This window comes from Salmo salar, chromosome ssa28 (genome assembly GCF_905237065.1).
Source record: "Salmo salar chromosome ssa28, Ssal_v3.1, whole genome shotgun sequence".
Classification (NCBI taxonomy): Eukaryota; Metazoa; Chordata; class Actinopteri; order Salmoniformes; family Salmonidae; genus Salmo; species Salmo salar.
The window spans coordinates 26233601-26252102 of record NC_059469.1 but is presented as its reverse complement, the minus strand read 5'-3'; the positions used below and the strand labels follow the sequence as shown (position 1 = coordinate 26252102).

The following is an 18502-nucleotide window of genomic DNA, read 5'->3' as shown; positions in this document are numbered from 1 at the left end:
GAGAGCTACCTTCTTGTAGGTTTTAGCTCTCCAAAAACAGGGTTGGCCTACCGCTTGTTTATAGGCCAAAAACATGTGCTCTTAGGGTTACACTTGGCTTAGGAGAAAGAAAAAATAATAATATATATATAGTAATAATAATATGGCGCCGACAGAGATGGTCGCCTCGCTTCGAGTTCTTAGGAAAGTATGCAGTATTTTGTTTTTTTATGTACTATTTATTACATTGTTACCCCAGGAAATCTTAAGTCTTATTACATAGAGCTGGGAAGAACTATTGGATATAAGAGCAACGTCAACTTACCAACATTACGACCAGGAATACAACTTTCCCGGAGCAGATCCTCTGTTTGGACCACCACCCAGGACAATGGATCTAATCCCAGAAGTGGATCCTCTGTTCGGACCACCACCCAGGACAATGGATCTAATCCCAGAAGCGGATCCTCTGTTTGGACCACCACCCAGGACAATGGATCTAATCCCAGAAGCGGATCCTCTGTTTGGACCACCACCCAGGACAATGGATCTAATCCCAGAAGCGGATCCTCTGTTCGGACCACCACCCAGGACAATGGATCTAATCCCAGAAGCCGACCAAAAACAACGACGCCGTAGAAGAGGCAGATGGAGCGGCCTCCTGGTCAGGCTCCGTAGACGGGCACATCGCCCAACGCTGCCGAGTATAGTACTCACCAATGTCCAGTCTCTTGACAACAAGGTAGATGAAATTCGAGCAAGGGTTTCCTTCCAGAGAGACATCAGAGATTGTAACATTCTCTGTTTCACGGAAACATGGCTCTCTCGGGATATGTTGTCGGGATTGGTTCAGCCACCGAGCTTCTCCATGCATCGCGTCGACAGAGATAAACACCTCTCTGGGAAAAGGAAGGGCCGTGGTGTATGCTTTATGATTACCGACTCATGGTGTAATCATAACAACATACAGGAACTCAAGTTCTTCTGCTCACCTGACCTAGAATTACTTACAATCAAATGCCGGCCATTTTACCTACCAAGAGAATTCTCGTCAGTTATAGTCATAGCCGTGTACATTCACCCTCAAGCGGACACCAAGAGGGCCCTCAAGGTACTTCACTGGACTCTATGTAAACTGGAAACTATATATCCGGAGACTGCATTTATCGTAGCTGGGGAATTTAACAAAGCAAATTTGAGAACAAGGCTACCTAAATTTTATCAGCATATTGATTGCACGACACACAGGGCTAATATTCTCGACCACTGCTACTCTAACTTCCGCGATGCATACAAAACCCTCCCCCGCTGACGCTTCCGCAAATCCGACCACGACGCCATCTTGCTCGTTCCGTCTTATAGGCAGAAACTCAAACATGATGTACCAGTGACAAGAAACATTCAACGCTGGTCTGACCAATCAGAAGCCACACTTCAAGATAGTTTTGATCACACGGACTGAAATATGTTCCGGTCAGACTCAGAGAACAACATTGACCTATACGCTGTCTCGGTGAGTGTGTTTACAAAGAAGTGCATTGGAGATGTTGTACCCACTGTGACTATTAAAACCTACCTGTACCCATTGTTCCTGTACCCCAGAAGGCAAAGATAACTGAACTAAATGACTACCGCCCCGTAGCACTCACTTCTGTCATCATGAAGTGCTTTGAGAGGCTAGTCAAGGATCATATTACCGCCACCTTACCGGCCCCCCTAGACCCACTTCAATTTGCATACCGCCCGAAAAGGTCCACAGATGATGCAATCGCCATCATGCTGCACACTGCCCTATCCCATCTGGACAAAAAGAATACCTATGTAAGAATGCTGTTCATTGACAACAGCTCAGCATTCAACACCATAGTACCCTCCAAGCTCATCATTAAGCTGGAGGCCCTGGGTCTCAATCCCGCCCTGTGCAACTGGGTCCTGGACTTTCTGATGGGTCGCCCCCAGGTGGTGAGGGTAGGAAACAACATCTCCACCCTGCTGATCCTCAACACTGGGGCCCCACAAGGGTGTGTGCTCAGCCCTCTCCTGTACTCCCTGTTTACCAACAACTGCGTGGCCATGCACGCTTCCAACTCAATCATCAAATTTGCAGACAACACAACAGTAGTGGGCTTGATCACCAACAACGACGAGACGGCCTACAGGGAGGAGGTGAGGGCACTCGGAGTGTGGTGTCAGGAAAACAACCTCTCACTCAACATCAACAAAACAAAGGAGATGATCGTGGACTTCAGGAAACAGCAGAAGGAGCACCCCCCTATCCACATTGAAGGGACAGCAGTGGAGAAGGTGGAACATTTTAAGATCCTGGGCGTACACATCACAGACAAACTGAAATGGTCCACCCACACAGACAGTGTGGCGAAGAGGCGCAACTGCGGCTCTTCAACCTCAGTAGGCTGAAGAAATTTGGCTTGTCACCCAAAACCCTGACAAGCTTTTACAGATTCACAATCGAGAGCATTCTGTCGGGCTGTATCACAGCCTGGTACGGAAACTGCACTGCCCTCAACCGCAAGGCTCTCCAGCGGGTGGTGTGGTTTGCACAACGCATCACCAGGGGCAAACTACTTGCCCTACATGACACCTACAGCACCCGATGTCACAGGAAGGCCAAAAAGATCATCAAGGACAACAACCACCCGAGCCTCTGCCTGTTCACACCGCTATCATCCAGAAGGCGAGGTCAGTACAGGTGCATCAAAGCTGGGACCAAGAGACTGAAAAACAGCTTCCATCTCAAGGTCATCAGACTGCTGAACAGCAATCACTAACTCAGAGAGGCTGCTGCCAACATTGAGGCCCAATCACTGGCCACTTTAAATAATGGATCACTAGTCACTTTAAACAATGTCACTTTAAATAATGCCACTTTAATAATGTTTACATATCTTACAATTCTCATATCACATGTATATATTGTATTTTATACCATCTATCGCTCATCCATAAACTTAGAAGTACATATTCTCATTCACCCCATTATATTTGTGTGTATTAGCTAGTTGTTGGGGAATTGTTAGATTACTTGTTAAATATTACTGCACTGTCGGAACAAGAAGCACAAGCATTTCACTACACTCACATTAACATCTGCTAACCATGTGCATGTGTGTCATAATCCGTGTATGTAGGTGGCAGGGAAGTCAGGCACAGGAGAAACCAAAGTGGTTAAAAAATGTAATATTTATTAAAAACTAACTCCAAAACCAATGTAGAAAATAATCTGGGTAAACAATAACCCGTCGCACACCGATACATAAACAACATATACATAACATAACAAACAATCACAGTACCCCCCCCCCCTCCCCGACGCGCGGCTCCAGCAGTGCGTCGACACCGGCCTCGGGGACGGCCCGGAGGACGAGGCGTAGGGCGATCCGGATGGAGACGATGGAACTCGCTCAGCATGGAAGGATCTAACACGTCCTCCACCGGAACCCAGCATCTCTCCTCCGGACCGTACCCCTCCCAGTCCACGAGCTACTGAAGACCCCTCGCTCGACGTCTCGAATCCAGGATGGATCGAACGGAGTACACCGGGGCCCCCTCAATGTCCAGAGGGGGCGGAGAAACCTCCCGCACCTCGGCCTCCTGGAGCGGGCCAGCCACCACCGGCCTGAGGAGAGACACATGGAACGAGGGGTTAATGCGGTAATTGGGGGGAAGCTTTAACCTATAACATACCTCGTTCATTCTCCTCAGGACTTTAAACGGCCCCACAAACCGCGGACTCAGCTTCCGGTAGGGCAGGCGGAGGGGCAGATTTCGGGTCGAGAGCCAGGCCCTGTCCCCCGGTGCGAACACCGCGGCCTCACTGCGATGACGGTCTGTGCCAGCTTTTTGACGTCGTTCCACGCGCTGAAGGCGGACGTGAGCTGCGTCCCAGGTCTCCTCCGCGCGCCAGAACCAGTGGTCCACCGCAGGAGCCTCGGTCTGACTCTGATGCCAAGGGGCCAGAACCGGCTGATATCCCAACACACACTGAAATGGAGTGAGGTTAGTGGAGGAGTGGCGGAGCGAGTTCTGAGCCATCGCTGCCCAGGGCACAAATGCCGCCCACTCCCCCGGCCGGTCCTGGCAATAAGACCTCAGAAACCTACCCACATCCTGATTAACTCTCTCCACCTGCCCGTTACTTTCGGGGTGAAAACCTGAGGTAAGGCTAACCGAGACCCCCAGATGTTCCATGAACGCCTTCCAAACCCTTGACGTGAACTGGGGCCCTCGATCATACACTATATCCTCAGGCACCCCGTAGTGCCGAAAGACGTGGGTAAACAGAGCCTCCGCCGTCTGTAGGGCCATAGGGAGACCGGGCAAAGGGAGGAGACGACAGGACTTAGAAAAGCGATCCACAACGACCAGGATCGTGGTGTTACCTTGTGAAGGTGGAAGATCGGTTATGAAATCCACCGACAAGTGCGACCACGGCCGTTGTGGAACGAGTAAGGGTTGTAACTTACCTCTGGGTAGGTGTCTACGAGCCTTGCACTGGGCGCACACTGAGCAGGAGGAAACATAAACCCTCACGTCCTTAGCTAAGGTGGGCCACCAGTACCTCCCACTAAGACAGCACATCGTCCGACCAATCCCAGGATGACCAGAGGAGGGTAACGTGTGAGCCCAGTAGATCAATCAGTCGTGGACAGCGGACGGAACATACAGACGCCCAGCTGGACACTGTGGGGGAACGGGCTCTGCACGTGACGCCCGCTCAATGTCCGCGTCCAGCTCCCATACTACCGGTGCCACCAAACAAGAGGCAGGGATGATGGGAGTGGGATCCATGGACCGCTCCTCTGTGTCATACAGCCGGGACAGTGCGTCTGCCTTGACGTTCTGGGAACCTGGTCTGTAAGAGAGGCTAAACACAAAACGGGTGAAAAACATGGCCCACCTTGCCTGGCGAGGATTCAGTCTCCTCGCCTCCCGGATGTACTCCAGATTGCGGTGGTCAGTCCAGATGAGAAAAGGGTGTTTAGCCCCCTCAAGCCAGTGTCTCCACGCCTTCAAAGTTTTGACGATAGCCAACAGCTCCCTGTCCCCCACATCATAGTTTCACTCCGCCGGGCTGAGCTTCTTAGAGAAGAAGGCACAGCTCCTATCCCAGCCTCAGATGTGTCCACCTCCACTATGAATTGCAGAGATGGATCCGGATGAGCCAACACAGGAACCGAGGTAAACAGAGCCTTCAGTTTCCTAAAAGCCCTGTCCGCCCCAGCCGACCACTGCAAGCGCACCGGACCCCCCTTCAGCAGTGAGGAAATGGGAGCAGTTACCTGACCAAAACCCCGGATAAATCTCCGGTAGTAATTGGCAAACCCTAAAAATCGCTGCACCTCCTTTACCGTGGTGGGAGTCGGCCAATTACGCATGGCTGTAATATGGTCACTCTCCATCTCCACTCCTGACGTAGATAGGCAATATCCTAAGAAAGAGACGGACTGTTGAAAGAACAAGCATTTCTCAGCCTTGATATACAGGTCATGCTCCAACAGGCGACCAAGCACTTTGCGCACCAGGGACACATGCTCGGCGCGTGTAGCGGAGTAAATCAGATAGTCATCGATATACACCACTACACCCTGCCCGTGCAGGTCCCTGAAAATCTCGTCGACAAAAGATTGGAAGACTGATGGCGCATTCTTTAACCCGTACGGCATGAAAAGGTACTCATAATGCCCTGAGGTGGTACTAAATGCTGTCTTCCACTTGTCTCCATCTCGGATACGCACCAGGTTGTACGCACTCCTGAGATCCAGTTTTGTGAAGAAGCGCGCGCCGTGCATTAATTCAATCACCAGGGCGATCAGAGGTAGCGGGTAACTGTACCCCACTGTGATTTTATTAAGACCTCGATAATCAATGCACGGTCGCAGACCCCCATCCCTCTTCTTCACAAAAAAGAAACTCGAGGAGACGGGTGAGATGGAAGGCCTAATGTACCCCTGACGCAGGGATTCGGAAACATATGTCTCCATAGCCACCGTCTCCGCTTGCGACAGGGGATACACGTGACTCTTGGGAAGTGCAGCGTCTGCCATGAGATTTATCGCACAATCCCCCTGTCGATGGGGTGGTAATTGAGTCGCCTTCTTTTTACAGAAGGCGAGAGACAAATATTCAGGGGGGATGCGCACGGTAGAGACCTGGTCTGGACTTTCCACCGTAGTAGCACCAATGGAAAACCCTAGACACCTACCTGAGCACTCTCGCGACCACCCCGTAAGAGCCCTCTGTGGCCAAGAAAAAGTGGGGTTATGACTAGTTAACCTCTATGGGCTAGGTGGGACGCTTGCGAAATCGTCCCACCTACTCAACAGCCAGTGTAATCCCTTGGCGCGATATTCAAATACCTTAGAAATGCTATTACTTCAATTTCTCAAACATATGACTATTTTACACCATTTTAAAGACAAGACTCTCATTAATCTAACCACACTGTCCAACTTCAAAAAGGCTTTACAACGAAAGCAAAACATTAGATTATGTCAGCAGAGTACCCAGCCAGAAATAATCAGACACCCATTTTTCAAGCTAGCATATAATGTCACAAAAACCAAAACCACAGCTAAATGCAGCACTAACCTTTGATGATCTTCATCAGATGACAGTCCTTGGACATTATGTTATACAATACATGCATGTTTTGTTCAATCAAGTTCATATTTATATCAAAAAACAGCTTTTTACATTAGCATGTGACTAGCATGTGACTAGCATTCCCACCGAACACTTCCAGTGAATTTACTAAATTACTCACGATAAACGTTCACAAAAAACATAACAATTATTTTAAGAATTATAGATACAGAACTCCTTTATGCACTCGCTATGTCCGATTTTAAAATAGCTTTTCGGTGAAAGCACATTTTGCAATATTCTGAGTAGATAGCCCGGCCATCACAGGCTAGCTATTTTGACACCCACCAAGTGTGGTACTCACCAAACTCCGATTTACTATTAGGAAAGTTTGATTACCTTTGCTGTTCTTCATCAGAATGCACTCCCAGGACTTCTACTTCAATAACAAATGTTGGTTTGGTTCCAAATAATCCATAGTTATATCCAAATAGCGGCGTTTTGTTCGTGCGTTCAAGACACTATCCAAAGGGTAAAGAAGGGTGACGCGCCCGACGCGTTTCGTAACAAAAAAATTCAAAATATTCCATTACCGTACTTCGAAGCATGTCAAACGCTGTTTAAAATCAATATTTATGCGATTTTTCTCGTAAAAAAGCGATAATATTCCGACCGGGAGTCGTTGTTTTCGTTCAAAGAGAGAGAAAGTAAACATGGTGTCGGCTCGTGCACGCGCCTCCAGTCTCATTGTCCTCAGATCGACCACTATCCAAATGCGCTACTGTTTTTCAGCCATGGCCTGCAAAGTCACCATTCATCGTTCTGGTGCCTATGGGAGCGTTAGAAAATGTCACGTTATGCCAGAGATCCCCTGTTTTGGTTAGAGATGATCAAGAAGGCCAAGAAATAGTCAGAGAGAGCGCTTCCTGTTTGGAATCTTCTCAGGTTTTGGTCTGCCAAATGAGTTATGTTATACTCACAGACACCATTCAAACAGTTTTAGAAACTTTAGGGTGTTTTCTATCCAAATCAAACAATTATATGCATATTCTAGTTACTGGGCAGGAGTAGTAACCAGATTAAATCGGGTACGTTTTTTATCCGGCCGTGCAAATACTGTCCCCTATCCCCAACAGGTTAACCAGGGCAGACCCAGCACCACTGGATACGCAGGAGTGTCAATAATGAAAATACTAATTTTCTCCTTGTGGCCCCCTGCGTCACCATAGTCAAAGGAGCTGTGGCCTCCCTAATCAACCCTGACCCTAATGGTCGACTATCTAAGGTGTGAATGGAAAAAGACACTTTTTCCACGCTCCTCGTCTCCTGCCTCAGATGGTAGAGGCGCTCACCCGCCGCTCTGCCCTCGGGTGGGTGGTCGAAGACTGCCCGAAAACGGCGGATGAACTCCTCATAACGGTCCAACGCCGCATCTCCTCCTTCAACCATAGCGCTGGCCCATTCCAGGGCTCTCCCGGTGAGGCACGAGACGAGGGCGAAAATCTTCTCACGGTCTGATGGAACTGGGTGGACCGTGGCCAGATAAAGTTCTAATTGGAGCAGGAAACCCCGGCAGTTGGCAGCACTTCCGTCGTAACCCCGAGGCATGGCTAGACGGATACCACCCGGTTCAGGTTGACAATGGGCATTTTGGATCGACCCTGGTTGGGCTGGTGGAGGCGCTGGATGAATCGCCCGTCTCTCCAAGCGGTCCATCATCTGAACAGCGCGATCCATGGCAGCGCATAGATGTAGTAGTCTCTCCGCATTCTCCTGGATGCGCTCCTCCACCTCCCTGTCCGGGATATCTTCTCCTGCTGACTTAAAAAAAATTGTAGGTGATTCTGTCATAATCCGTGTATGTAGGTGGCAGGGAAGTCAGGCGCAGGAGAAACCAAAGTGGTTAAAAAATTGAGTATTTATTAAAAACTAACTCCAAAACCAACGTAGAAAATAATCCGGATAAACAATAACCCGTCGCACACCGATACTTAAACAACACGTACATAACATAACAAACAATCACCGACAAGGATATGAGGGGAAACAGAGGGTTAAATACACAACATGTAATTACTCGGAAAAGAAACAGGTGTGTAAGGAGACCAGACAAAAGCAATGGAAAATGAAAAACTGATCAATGGTGGCTAGAAGACCGGTGACGTCGATCGCTGAGCACCGCCCGAACAAGGAGGGGCATCGACTTCGGCAGAAGTCGTGACAATGTGACCAATAACATTTCATTTTATTTTATTTGGCTGGAAATACACATTTCTGTGTAAAATGGATAAATAAATCTATATGTTTCTGTGTGAAAACTCATTATGAATTATGATGAATAAATGTGTTATGTCGGTTGTTTTGATTGATACCACAACTTTCATAAAGGTGTTCGAAATGGCTTCAGAAAGGTGTTTGGATGCGTATACCCCTTTAGGTACAGTGTTGTCCAATGCTTTATCATTCTGCTGTATTAAATATCATACATTGTACAATATATTAAATGCAGTATATAGTGTTGTGTAGTAGATACTGACCATTGCCCAGTTCCCAGGAGATGTTGTATTTCTTCCCGGCGCTGTATTTGAGGAGGCTGAGTGCTGAGGAGGAGTTCCAGGAGAAGTCAGGGCTTCTCTGCAGGGCGTTGAGCCCCAGGACCAGATGCAGACCAGCACACTCGGCAAAGTTATACAGTTTGTCTAAAGACCTGGCTGGGAGCAAACCAGACGCAGTTGTAACTTTGTTTCTTTTCAAAATATTCAAGGTACAGTGGGGCAAAAAAGTATTTAGTCAGCCACCAATTGTGAAAGTTCTCCCACTTAAAAAGATGAGAGAGGCCTGTAATTTTCATCATAGGTACACGTCAACTATGACAGACAAAATGAGGGAAAAAAATCCTGAAAATCACATTGTAGGATTTTTAATGAATTTATTTGCAAATTATGGTGGAAAATAAGTATTTGGTCGCCTACAAACAAGCAAGATTTCTGGCTCTCACAGACCTGTAACTTCTTCTTTAAGAGGCTCCTCTGTCCTCCACTCGTTACCTGTATTAATGGCACCTGTTTGAACTTGTTATCAGTATAAAAGACACCTGTCCACAACCTCAAACAGTCACACTCCAAACTCCACTATGGCCAAGACCAAAGAGCTGTCAAAGGACACCAGAAACAAAATTGTAGACCTGCACTAGGCTGGGAAGACTGAATCTGCAATAGGTAAGCAGCTTAGTTTGAAGAAATCAACTGTGGGAGCAATTATTAGGAAATGGAAGACATACAAGACCACTGATAATCTCCCTCGATCTGGGGCTCCACGCAAGATCTCACCCCGTGGGGTCAAAATGATCACAAGAATGGTGAGCAAAAATCCCAGAAGCACACGGGGAGACCTAGTGAATGACCTGCAGAGAGCTGGGACCAAAGTAACAAAGCCTACCATCAGTAACACACTATGCCGCCAGGGACTCAAATCCTGCAGTGCTAGACGTGTCCCCCTGCTTAAGCCAGTACATGTCCAGGCCCGTCTGAAGTTTGCTAGAGAGCATTTGGATGATCCAGAAGAGGATTGGGAGAATGTCATATGGTCAGATGAAACCAAAATATAACTTTTTGGTAAAAACTCAACTCGTCGTGTTTGGAGGACAAAGAATGCTGAGTTGCATCCAAAGAACACCATACCTATTGTGAAGCATGGGGGTGGAAACATCATGCTTTGGGGTTGTTTTTCTGCAAAGGGACCAGGAAGACTGATCCATGTAAAGGAAAGAATGAATGGGGCCATGTATCGTGAGATTTTGAGTGAAAACCTCCTTCCATCAGCAAGGGCATTGAAGATGAAACGTGGCTGGGTCTTTCAGCATGTCAATGATCCCAAACACACCGCCCGGGCAACGAAGGAGTGGCTTCGTAAGAAGCATTTCAAGGTCCTGGAGTGGCCTAACCAGTCTCCAGATCTCAACCCCATAGAAAATCTTTGGAGGGAGTTGAAAGTCCGTGTTGCCCAGCGACAGCCCCAAAACATCACTGCTCTAGAGGAGATCTGCATGGAGGAATGGGCCAAAATACCAGCAACAGTGTGTGAAAACCTTGTGAAGACTTACAGAAAACGTTTGACTTGTGTCATTGCCAACAAAGGGTATATAACAAAGTATTAAGATAAACTTTTGTTATTCACCAAATACTTATTTTCCACAATCATTTGCAAATAAATTCATAAAAAATCCTACAATGTGATTTTCTGGATTTTTTTTTCTCATTTTGTCTGTCATAGTTGAAGTGTACCTATGATGAAAATTACAGGCCTCTCTCATCTTTTTAAGTGGGAGAACTTGCACAATTGGTGGCTGACTAAATACTTTTTTGCCCCACTGTACATTCAGTCATACTGTGGCCGGGCTAACTGTACTACAAATAATGATTTCTAAACATTGAAAACACATTTGGGACATTTATATTCCAGTATGCTAAGTATGTCTGAGGCCTGTCTAAAACAACTGTGCCCTTTCTAAAATCTGCACTTAACCCCTACTATTATAGGATAGTAACCAATGTGGTGGGAACTAGATAGATTTTGGACCATGGAAATACATGTATGTACAAACCTATCACAGATTTAATTATTTATGAAAACTAAGTGGCCCGTCCAGAAAAAACTCCTGTTCCTAGTTCTAACCTCTAACCCTGTCAATCTAAGCCTCACTCATTGTCTCAAATCAATCAAATAAAATTGTATTCGTCACAAGCTTTGTAAACAACAGGTGTAGACTAAAAGTGAAATGCTTACTTACAATGCAGAGAGAAAATATATAAAAAATATTTTAAAATAATAACACAATGAATAATGATAACATAGCTACTTTACCAGTCAAAGGTTTGGACACAGCTACTCATTCAAGGGTTTTTCTTATTTTTTTTACTATTTTCTACATTGTAGAATAGTAGTGAAGACATCAAAACTATGAAATAACACATATGGAATCATGTAGTAACCAAAAAAGTGTTAAACAAATCAACAACTATTTTATATTTTAGATGTTTCATAGCCACCTTTGCCTTGATGACAGCTTTGCACACTCTTTGGTAATACAGTACTACACTACTATGGTACTCCATACTACAGTGCTTAGTTTCTATTATACTACAGTACTATAGTACTATGTTACTATGGTGCTACAATACTACATTAGTATGGTGCTACAATTCTACAGTACTATGGTACTAAACTACTACAATACTACAGTCCTACAATACTACAGTACTATGGTACTATGATACTACAGTACTAAGTTACTATGGTACTACAGTACTATGTTACTATTTTACTACAGTACAGCAGTACTATGTTACTATAATACCACAGTACTATGTTACTATGGTACTACAGTACTATGTGACTGAGGTACTAAAATATTACAGTACTATGTTACTACAGTACCACAGTACTATGTTACTATGGTACTACAATGCCACAGTACTGTGTTACTACAGTACTACAGTACTGTGTTACTATGGTAATACAATACCAGTATTACAGTACTATGGTACTGTTTTACTACAGTAAAATGGTACTACAATACTAAAGTACTACAGCAATATGTTACTACAGTACTATGGTACCACAAAACATACTGTACTATGGTACTACAATACTACAGTACTACAGTACTATGGTACTACAAAACTACAGTAATATGGTACTATGTTACTACAGTACTATGGTACTAGAATACTGCAGTACTATGTTACTACTGTACTATTGTACTGCAATACTACAGTACAATGGTAGTATATCACTACAGTACTATGGTACTAAAATACTACAGTACTATGTTACTACAGTGCAAAGGTACTATGTTACTAAAGTACTATAGTACTGCAATACAACAGCACTACAATACTACAATACTACGATGCTGTTACTACAATACTACAGTACTATGGTACTATACTACTGCAGTACTATGGTATTACAATACTACAGTACTATGTTACTACAGTGATATGGTACTACAGTACTACAGTACAATGGGACTATGTTACTACAATACTACAGTACTACGGTACTATGTTATTACAGTTCTATGGTACTACCGTACTACAGTACAATGGGACAATGTTACTACAATACTACAGTACTATGTTACTACAATACTACAGTACAACGGTATTATGTTACTACAGTACTATGGTACCACAGTACTACAGTACAATGGGACTATGTTTCTACAATACTACAGTACTACGGTACTATGTTTCTGCAGTTCTATGGTACTACAGTACTACAGTACAATGGGCCAATGTTACTACAATACTACAGTACTATGTTACTACAATACTACAGTACAACAGTATTATGTTACTACAGTACTATGGTACCACCGTACTACAGTACAATGGGACTATGTTACTACAATACTACAGTACTATGGTACGATGTTACTACAGTTCTATGGTACTACAGTACTACAGTACAATGGGGCAATGTTACTACAGTACTATGTTACTACAATACTACAGTACTATGGTACTTCAATACTACAGTACTATGGTACTACAGTACTACAGTACAATGGGACTATGTTACTACAATACTACAGTACTATGGTACTATGTTACTACAGTTCTATGGTACTACAGTGCTACAGTACAATGGGACAATGTTACTACAGTACTATGTTACTACAATACTACAGTACAATGGTACTTCAATACTACAGTACTATGGTACTACAGTACTACAGTACAATGGGACTATGTTACTACAATACTAGGCAGCAATGTAGTGCGCCGCCAACCCACAGCTCTCTGCGTCCTCCCCCAACAGGACGGGTAGCCTATCCTCATCAGAGAGGTCTTTGAATTCTTGAATAAGGGTTTCAAATTTGGGGAAATGACACTAATTGTTATATATTTTTTACATTTTGTCAGGAAATGCAGCTCCGTCTCAGATTCTGCTGTTGTGCAGTGGTTGCACAGCCTTTCCTCTACAGGGAGCCAGGTTTTCCTGTGTCTACCCTTCTCAATGGCAAGGCTGTGCTCACTGAGCCTGTACTTTGTCAAGGTTTTTCTAAGGTTTTGATCAGTAACCATGGTCAAATATTTAGCCACGGTGTGCTGTCGATTTAGGGCCAGATAGCACTGCATTTTGCTTTGTGTTTGTGCTTGTGTTTCCCAATAAGCAATGTAGTTTCGTTTTGACTATGTTGTAATTTGGTTTATTCTGATTGATTGGATGTTCTGGTCCTGAGGCTTCAGTTTGTTAGTAGAACAGGTTTGTGAACTCAGCCCCAGGACCAGCTGGATGAGGGGACTCTTTTCTTTGCTCAGCTCTTGGCATTGCAGGGCGTGGTAATGATATGAGAGGGGGTCACTGTATTTTAGATGTTTCCAAAACTTAATTGCTCTTTTTTGAGTTTTTATTATTAGTGGATATTGGCCTAATTCTGCCCTACATGCATTGTTTGTAGTTTTCCTCTGGACATGTAGAAGAATCTTACAGAACTCTGCATGCAGGGTTTCAATGCGGTGTTTGTCCCATTTGATGAAATCTTGTTTTGCAAGTGGACCCCACACGTCGCTGCCATAAAGTGCAATTGGTTCAATGACATATTCAATTCGTTTTAGCCAAATTTGAATAGGTATTTCAATTTGAATTTGCTTTTTAATGGCGTAGAATGCCCTGCGTGCTTTCTCTCTCAGTTCATTCACTGCCTCATTAAGGTGTCCAGTTGAGCTTATTTTTAAACCTAAGTAATTGTAGTGTGTACAGTACTCTATATATTTTGTACCAATTGAGAACTTTGGTCTAATTCCCTGATATCTGGATCTTCTCTGGAAAATCATTATTTTAGTCTTTTTGGGGTTTACTGCCAGGGCCCAGGTCTGGCAGTACTGCTCTAGCAGGTCCAGGCTCTGCTGTAGGCCATGTGCTGTGGGTGACAGCAGGCATAGGTCATCTGCGAAGAGTAGGCATTTAACTTCTGAATTGTGGAGACTAACACCAGGTTAAAGAACTATGTTCTTTTCTTACCAATTTTAATGCTGCACGTATTGCCAGTATACATTGATTTAATTATGTCATATGTTTTACCCCCTACACCACTTTCAATAACTTTGTAGAACAGTCCTGTATGCCAAATAGAATCAAATGCTTTTTGGAAGTCGATAAAGCAAGCGTATATTTTGGTATTATTTTGGTGGACATGTTTATCTATCAGGGTGTGTAGGGTGTAAATATGATCAGTTGTGCTATGTTTTGGTATAACTCCTATTTGGCTTTTACTCAAGACATTGTGCTTACTAAGGAAGTTTAGAACTCTTACAGTGATAATACTACAGAAAACCTTCCCCAGGTTACTGTTCATACAAATGCCTCTGTAATTGTTAGTGTCACAGCTGTTTAAAGGATCGGACCAAAATGCAGCATGGTTGTAGTTACACATATTTATTTATTCAGTGAAACGTTGCGATACACAAATAACTAGAATAACAAAAACAACAAACCGTGACGCAGAGAGAAATAAACACTACTCAAAAGATAATCACCCACAAAAACAGGTGGGACAAACATCAGCTTAAATATGACCTCCAAATAGATACAACGACAACCAGCTGCCTCTAATTGGAGATCATACCAAACAAAACCAACATAGAAATACAAAACTAGAAACTGAACATAGAAATACAAAACATAGACAAACACCCCCTGTCACGCCCTGACCTACTCTACCATAGAAAATAACAACTTACTATGGTCAGGACGTGACAGTTAGGGTCAAATTTGTCTCCGTTCTTAAAGATTGGGGTTATGAGTCCTTGATTCCAGATGTCAGGGAAATAACCTACACTCGGGATCAAATTAAACAGTTTTAATATAGCCAATTGAAATTTTGCACTACTGAGTTTGAGCATCTCATAGAGGATGCCATCAGGTCCGCATGCTTTTTTAAATTTGAGAGCCTGAAGTTTCTTATAGAGCTCCTGGTCAGTAATTGGGGAGTCCAATGGATTTTGATTGTCCTTTATAGCTTTTTCTAATCCATTCAACTTCTCATGAATTTGGCCTTGTTCTGTGTTTGTGTCAACTTGAACGCTGTTGTTGTCACGTCCTGACCATAGAAAGCTTTTATTTTCTATGGTAGAGTAGGTCAGGGCGTGACAGGGGTTTTGTCTTGTTTATTTATTTCTATGTTGGTTCTAGTTTATTTTTTCTATGTTGGGTTTTGTCTAGTTTATGTATTTCTATGTGGGCTTCTAGTTTCTGTATTTCTATGTTGTTGTTTTTGGGATGATCTCCAATTAGAGGCAGCTGGTCATTGTTGTCTCTAATTGGGGATCATATTTAAGTTGTTGTTTTTCCCACTAGGTTTTGTGGGAGATTATTTTGAGTAGTGTATGTTGCAGCTCTTCGTCACGGTTTGTTATTTTGTTTATTAGTTTATTTGTATGTCTTGCATAGTTTCACAGTTATAATAAAATGTGGAACGATACACACACTGCGCTCTGGTCCCCTTCATCTTCAGACGAACGTGACAGAATCTCCCACCACCAAAGGACAAAGCAGTGTGGTCAACAGGAATGGACTTGGGAGGAAATATTGGACGGGAAAGGACCCTGGAGGCAGGAGGGGGAGTATCGCCGTCCAAAGGAGGAGATTGAAGCAGCGAGAGCAGAATGGCGATATTACGAGGCGTTATACCATCAAGGCGAGCACGAGAGGCAGCCCCAAAAACATTTTTGGGGGGGCACACGGGGAGATTGGCAGAGTCAGGGTTCAGACCTGAGCCAACTCCCCGTGCTTACCGTGGGGAGCATGTGACCAGTCGGGCACCGTGTTATGCGGTGATGAGCACTGTATCTCCAGTGCGCATTCACAGCCCGGTGCGCTCGTTGCCAGTGCCTCGGATTTGCCGGGCTAGAGTGAGCATTCAGCCAGGAAGGGTGGTGCCAGCTCAGCGCTCCTGGTCTCCAGTACGCCTCCTCGGTCCAGGATATCCTGCGCCGGCTCCGCGCACTGTGTCGCCAGTGCGCATTCACAACCCAGTGCATCCTGTGCCAGCGCCCCGCATTTGCCAGGCGAAAGTAAGCATCCAGCCAGGACGGTTGTGCCAGCTCTACGCTCGAGACCTCCGGTGCGCCTCCACGGCCCAGTATATCCTGTACCTGACCCACGCACCCAGCCTCCAGTGAGTCTATCCAGACTGGTACGCCCTGTGCCTGCTCCTCGCACTTGCCCTGAGGTGTGTGTTACCAGTCTGGCGCCACCTGTGCCAGCCCCACGCATCAGGTCTCCAGTGCGCCTGCCCAGTCCGGTGTGTCCTGTTCCTGCTCTCCGCACTCGCCCTGAGGTGCGTGTTACCAGTCTGGCACCACCTGTGCCAGCCCCATGCATCAAGCCTCCAGTGCGCCTTCCCGTTCCAGAGCTTCCGGCGACAGTTCCCAGTCCAGAGCTTCCGGCGACAGTTCCCAAGCTGGAGCTTCCGGCGACAGTTCCCAGACCGCAACCTCCTGAGACGGTCCACAGTCCAGAACCTCCTGAGACGGCCCACAGTCCGGAACCTCCTGAGACGGCCCACAGTCCGGAGCCTCTGGCGGCGGTCCCGCAGTCCAGAGCCTCCGGCGATGATCCACGGTTCGGTGACACAAAAGCGGAGGGATCAGCTGGTGGAGTGGGGGCTACGCCCCGAACCGGAGCCGTCTCCTATGCTGGCGGATAAGCAGGATGTGAGGGTCCTTCGTCCCGCACCAGAACTGCCTCCGATGCAGGAGGAGCCGCGGGATGTGAAGGTTCTTCGTCCCGCACCAGAACTGCCTCCGATGCAGGAGGAGCCGCGGGATGTGAAGGTTCTTCGTCCTGCACCAGAGTCGCCACCGACATTAGACACCCACCCTAACCCTCCCTGTTTTTGTTGTTGTTGTTTAAGGTTGTGCATTCGGTGTCTGCACCTTTTGGGGGGGGGGGTACTGTCACGTCCTGACCATAGAAAGCTTTTATTTTCTATGGTAGAGTAGGTCAGGGCGTGACAGGAGGTTTTGTCTAGTTTATTTATTTCTATGTTGGTTCTAGTTTCTTTTTTCTATGTTTTTTTTTAGGATGATCTCCAATTAGAGGCAGCTGGTCACCGTTGTCTCTAATTGGGGATCATATTTAAGTTGTTGTTTTTCCCACTAGGTTTTGTGGGACATTATTTTGAGTAGTGTATGTTGCACCTCTTCGTCACGGTTTGTTGTTTTGTTTATTTTGTATGTCTTACATAGTTTCACAGTTATAATAAAATGTGGAACGATACACACGCTGCGCTTTAGTCCCCTTCATTTTCAGATGAACGTGACAGTTGTAGAGTGTTTTAAAATGGGTTGTCCATATGTCACCATTTTGTATCGCTAATTCCTCTTGTTTCGATTTTTTTGTGTGTTTATGGACTCCTCAATTAGTGTCAGCTGCTTGCTGTTGTACTGTGCTTTTTTGGTTCTGAGTGTACGTTTATAGAGTTTTAAAGTCTCACAGTAATGAAGGCGTAATTCACCATTATTTGGGTCTCTGTGCTTTTGGTTGGATAGTGTTCTAAGTTTTTTCCTTATAATTTTACAATCTGCATCAAACCAGTTGTCATCTGTGGTCTTTTCTTTTTAGTTTTTTATCAATTTCAATTGTGCTTCTTTTGCCGTTTGCCTGAATATATATATATATATATATATATATATATATATATATATATATATATATATAGTTGATGTTTTGTACTGCTAGATTGATAGTAGGCTGGGCCCTGTGGAGTGGAGGGGGGCCAGTTCTGGGCCGTGGGGCTTCCTCTCTGGTCTGGTAGGGGTGGTGGTCTGGTAGTAGGCTGGGCCCTGTGGAGTGGAGGGGGGGCCAGGTCTGGGCCGTGGGGCTTCCTCTCTGGTCTGGTAGGGGTGGT

General features: G+C 45.2%; 1 protein-coding gene across 2 annotated transcripts in view; it reads right to left on the bottom strand.

The window, feature by feature from the left end:
- Nucleotides 1-18502, bottom strand: part of LOC106589707 (inactive heparanase-2) — a 258129-nt gene that overhangs the window by 73942 nt on the left and 165685 nt on the right. The window contains exon 4 of one of the 2 annotated variants that reach the window (XM_045710126.1): nt 9120-9293. The exons of the other annotated variant lie outside the window; for it this stretch is intronic. Coding sequence (XP_045566082.1) covers nt 9120-9293 — 174 coding nt within the window. The remainder of the gene's footprint in view (nt 1-9119; nt 9294-18502) is intronic. 2 annotated transcript variants of the gene reach the window in all.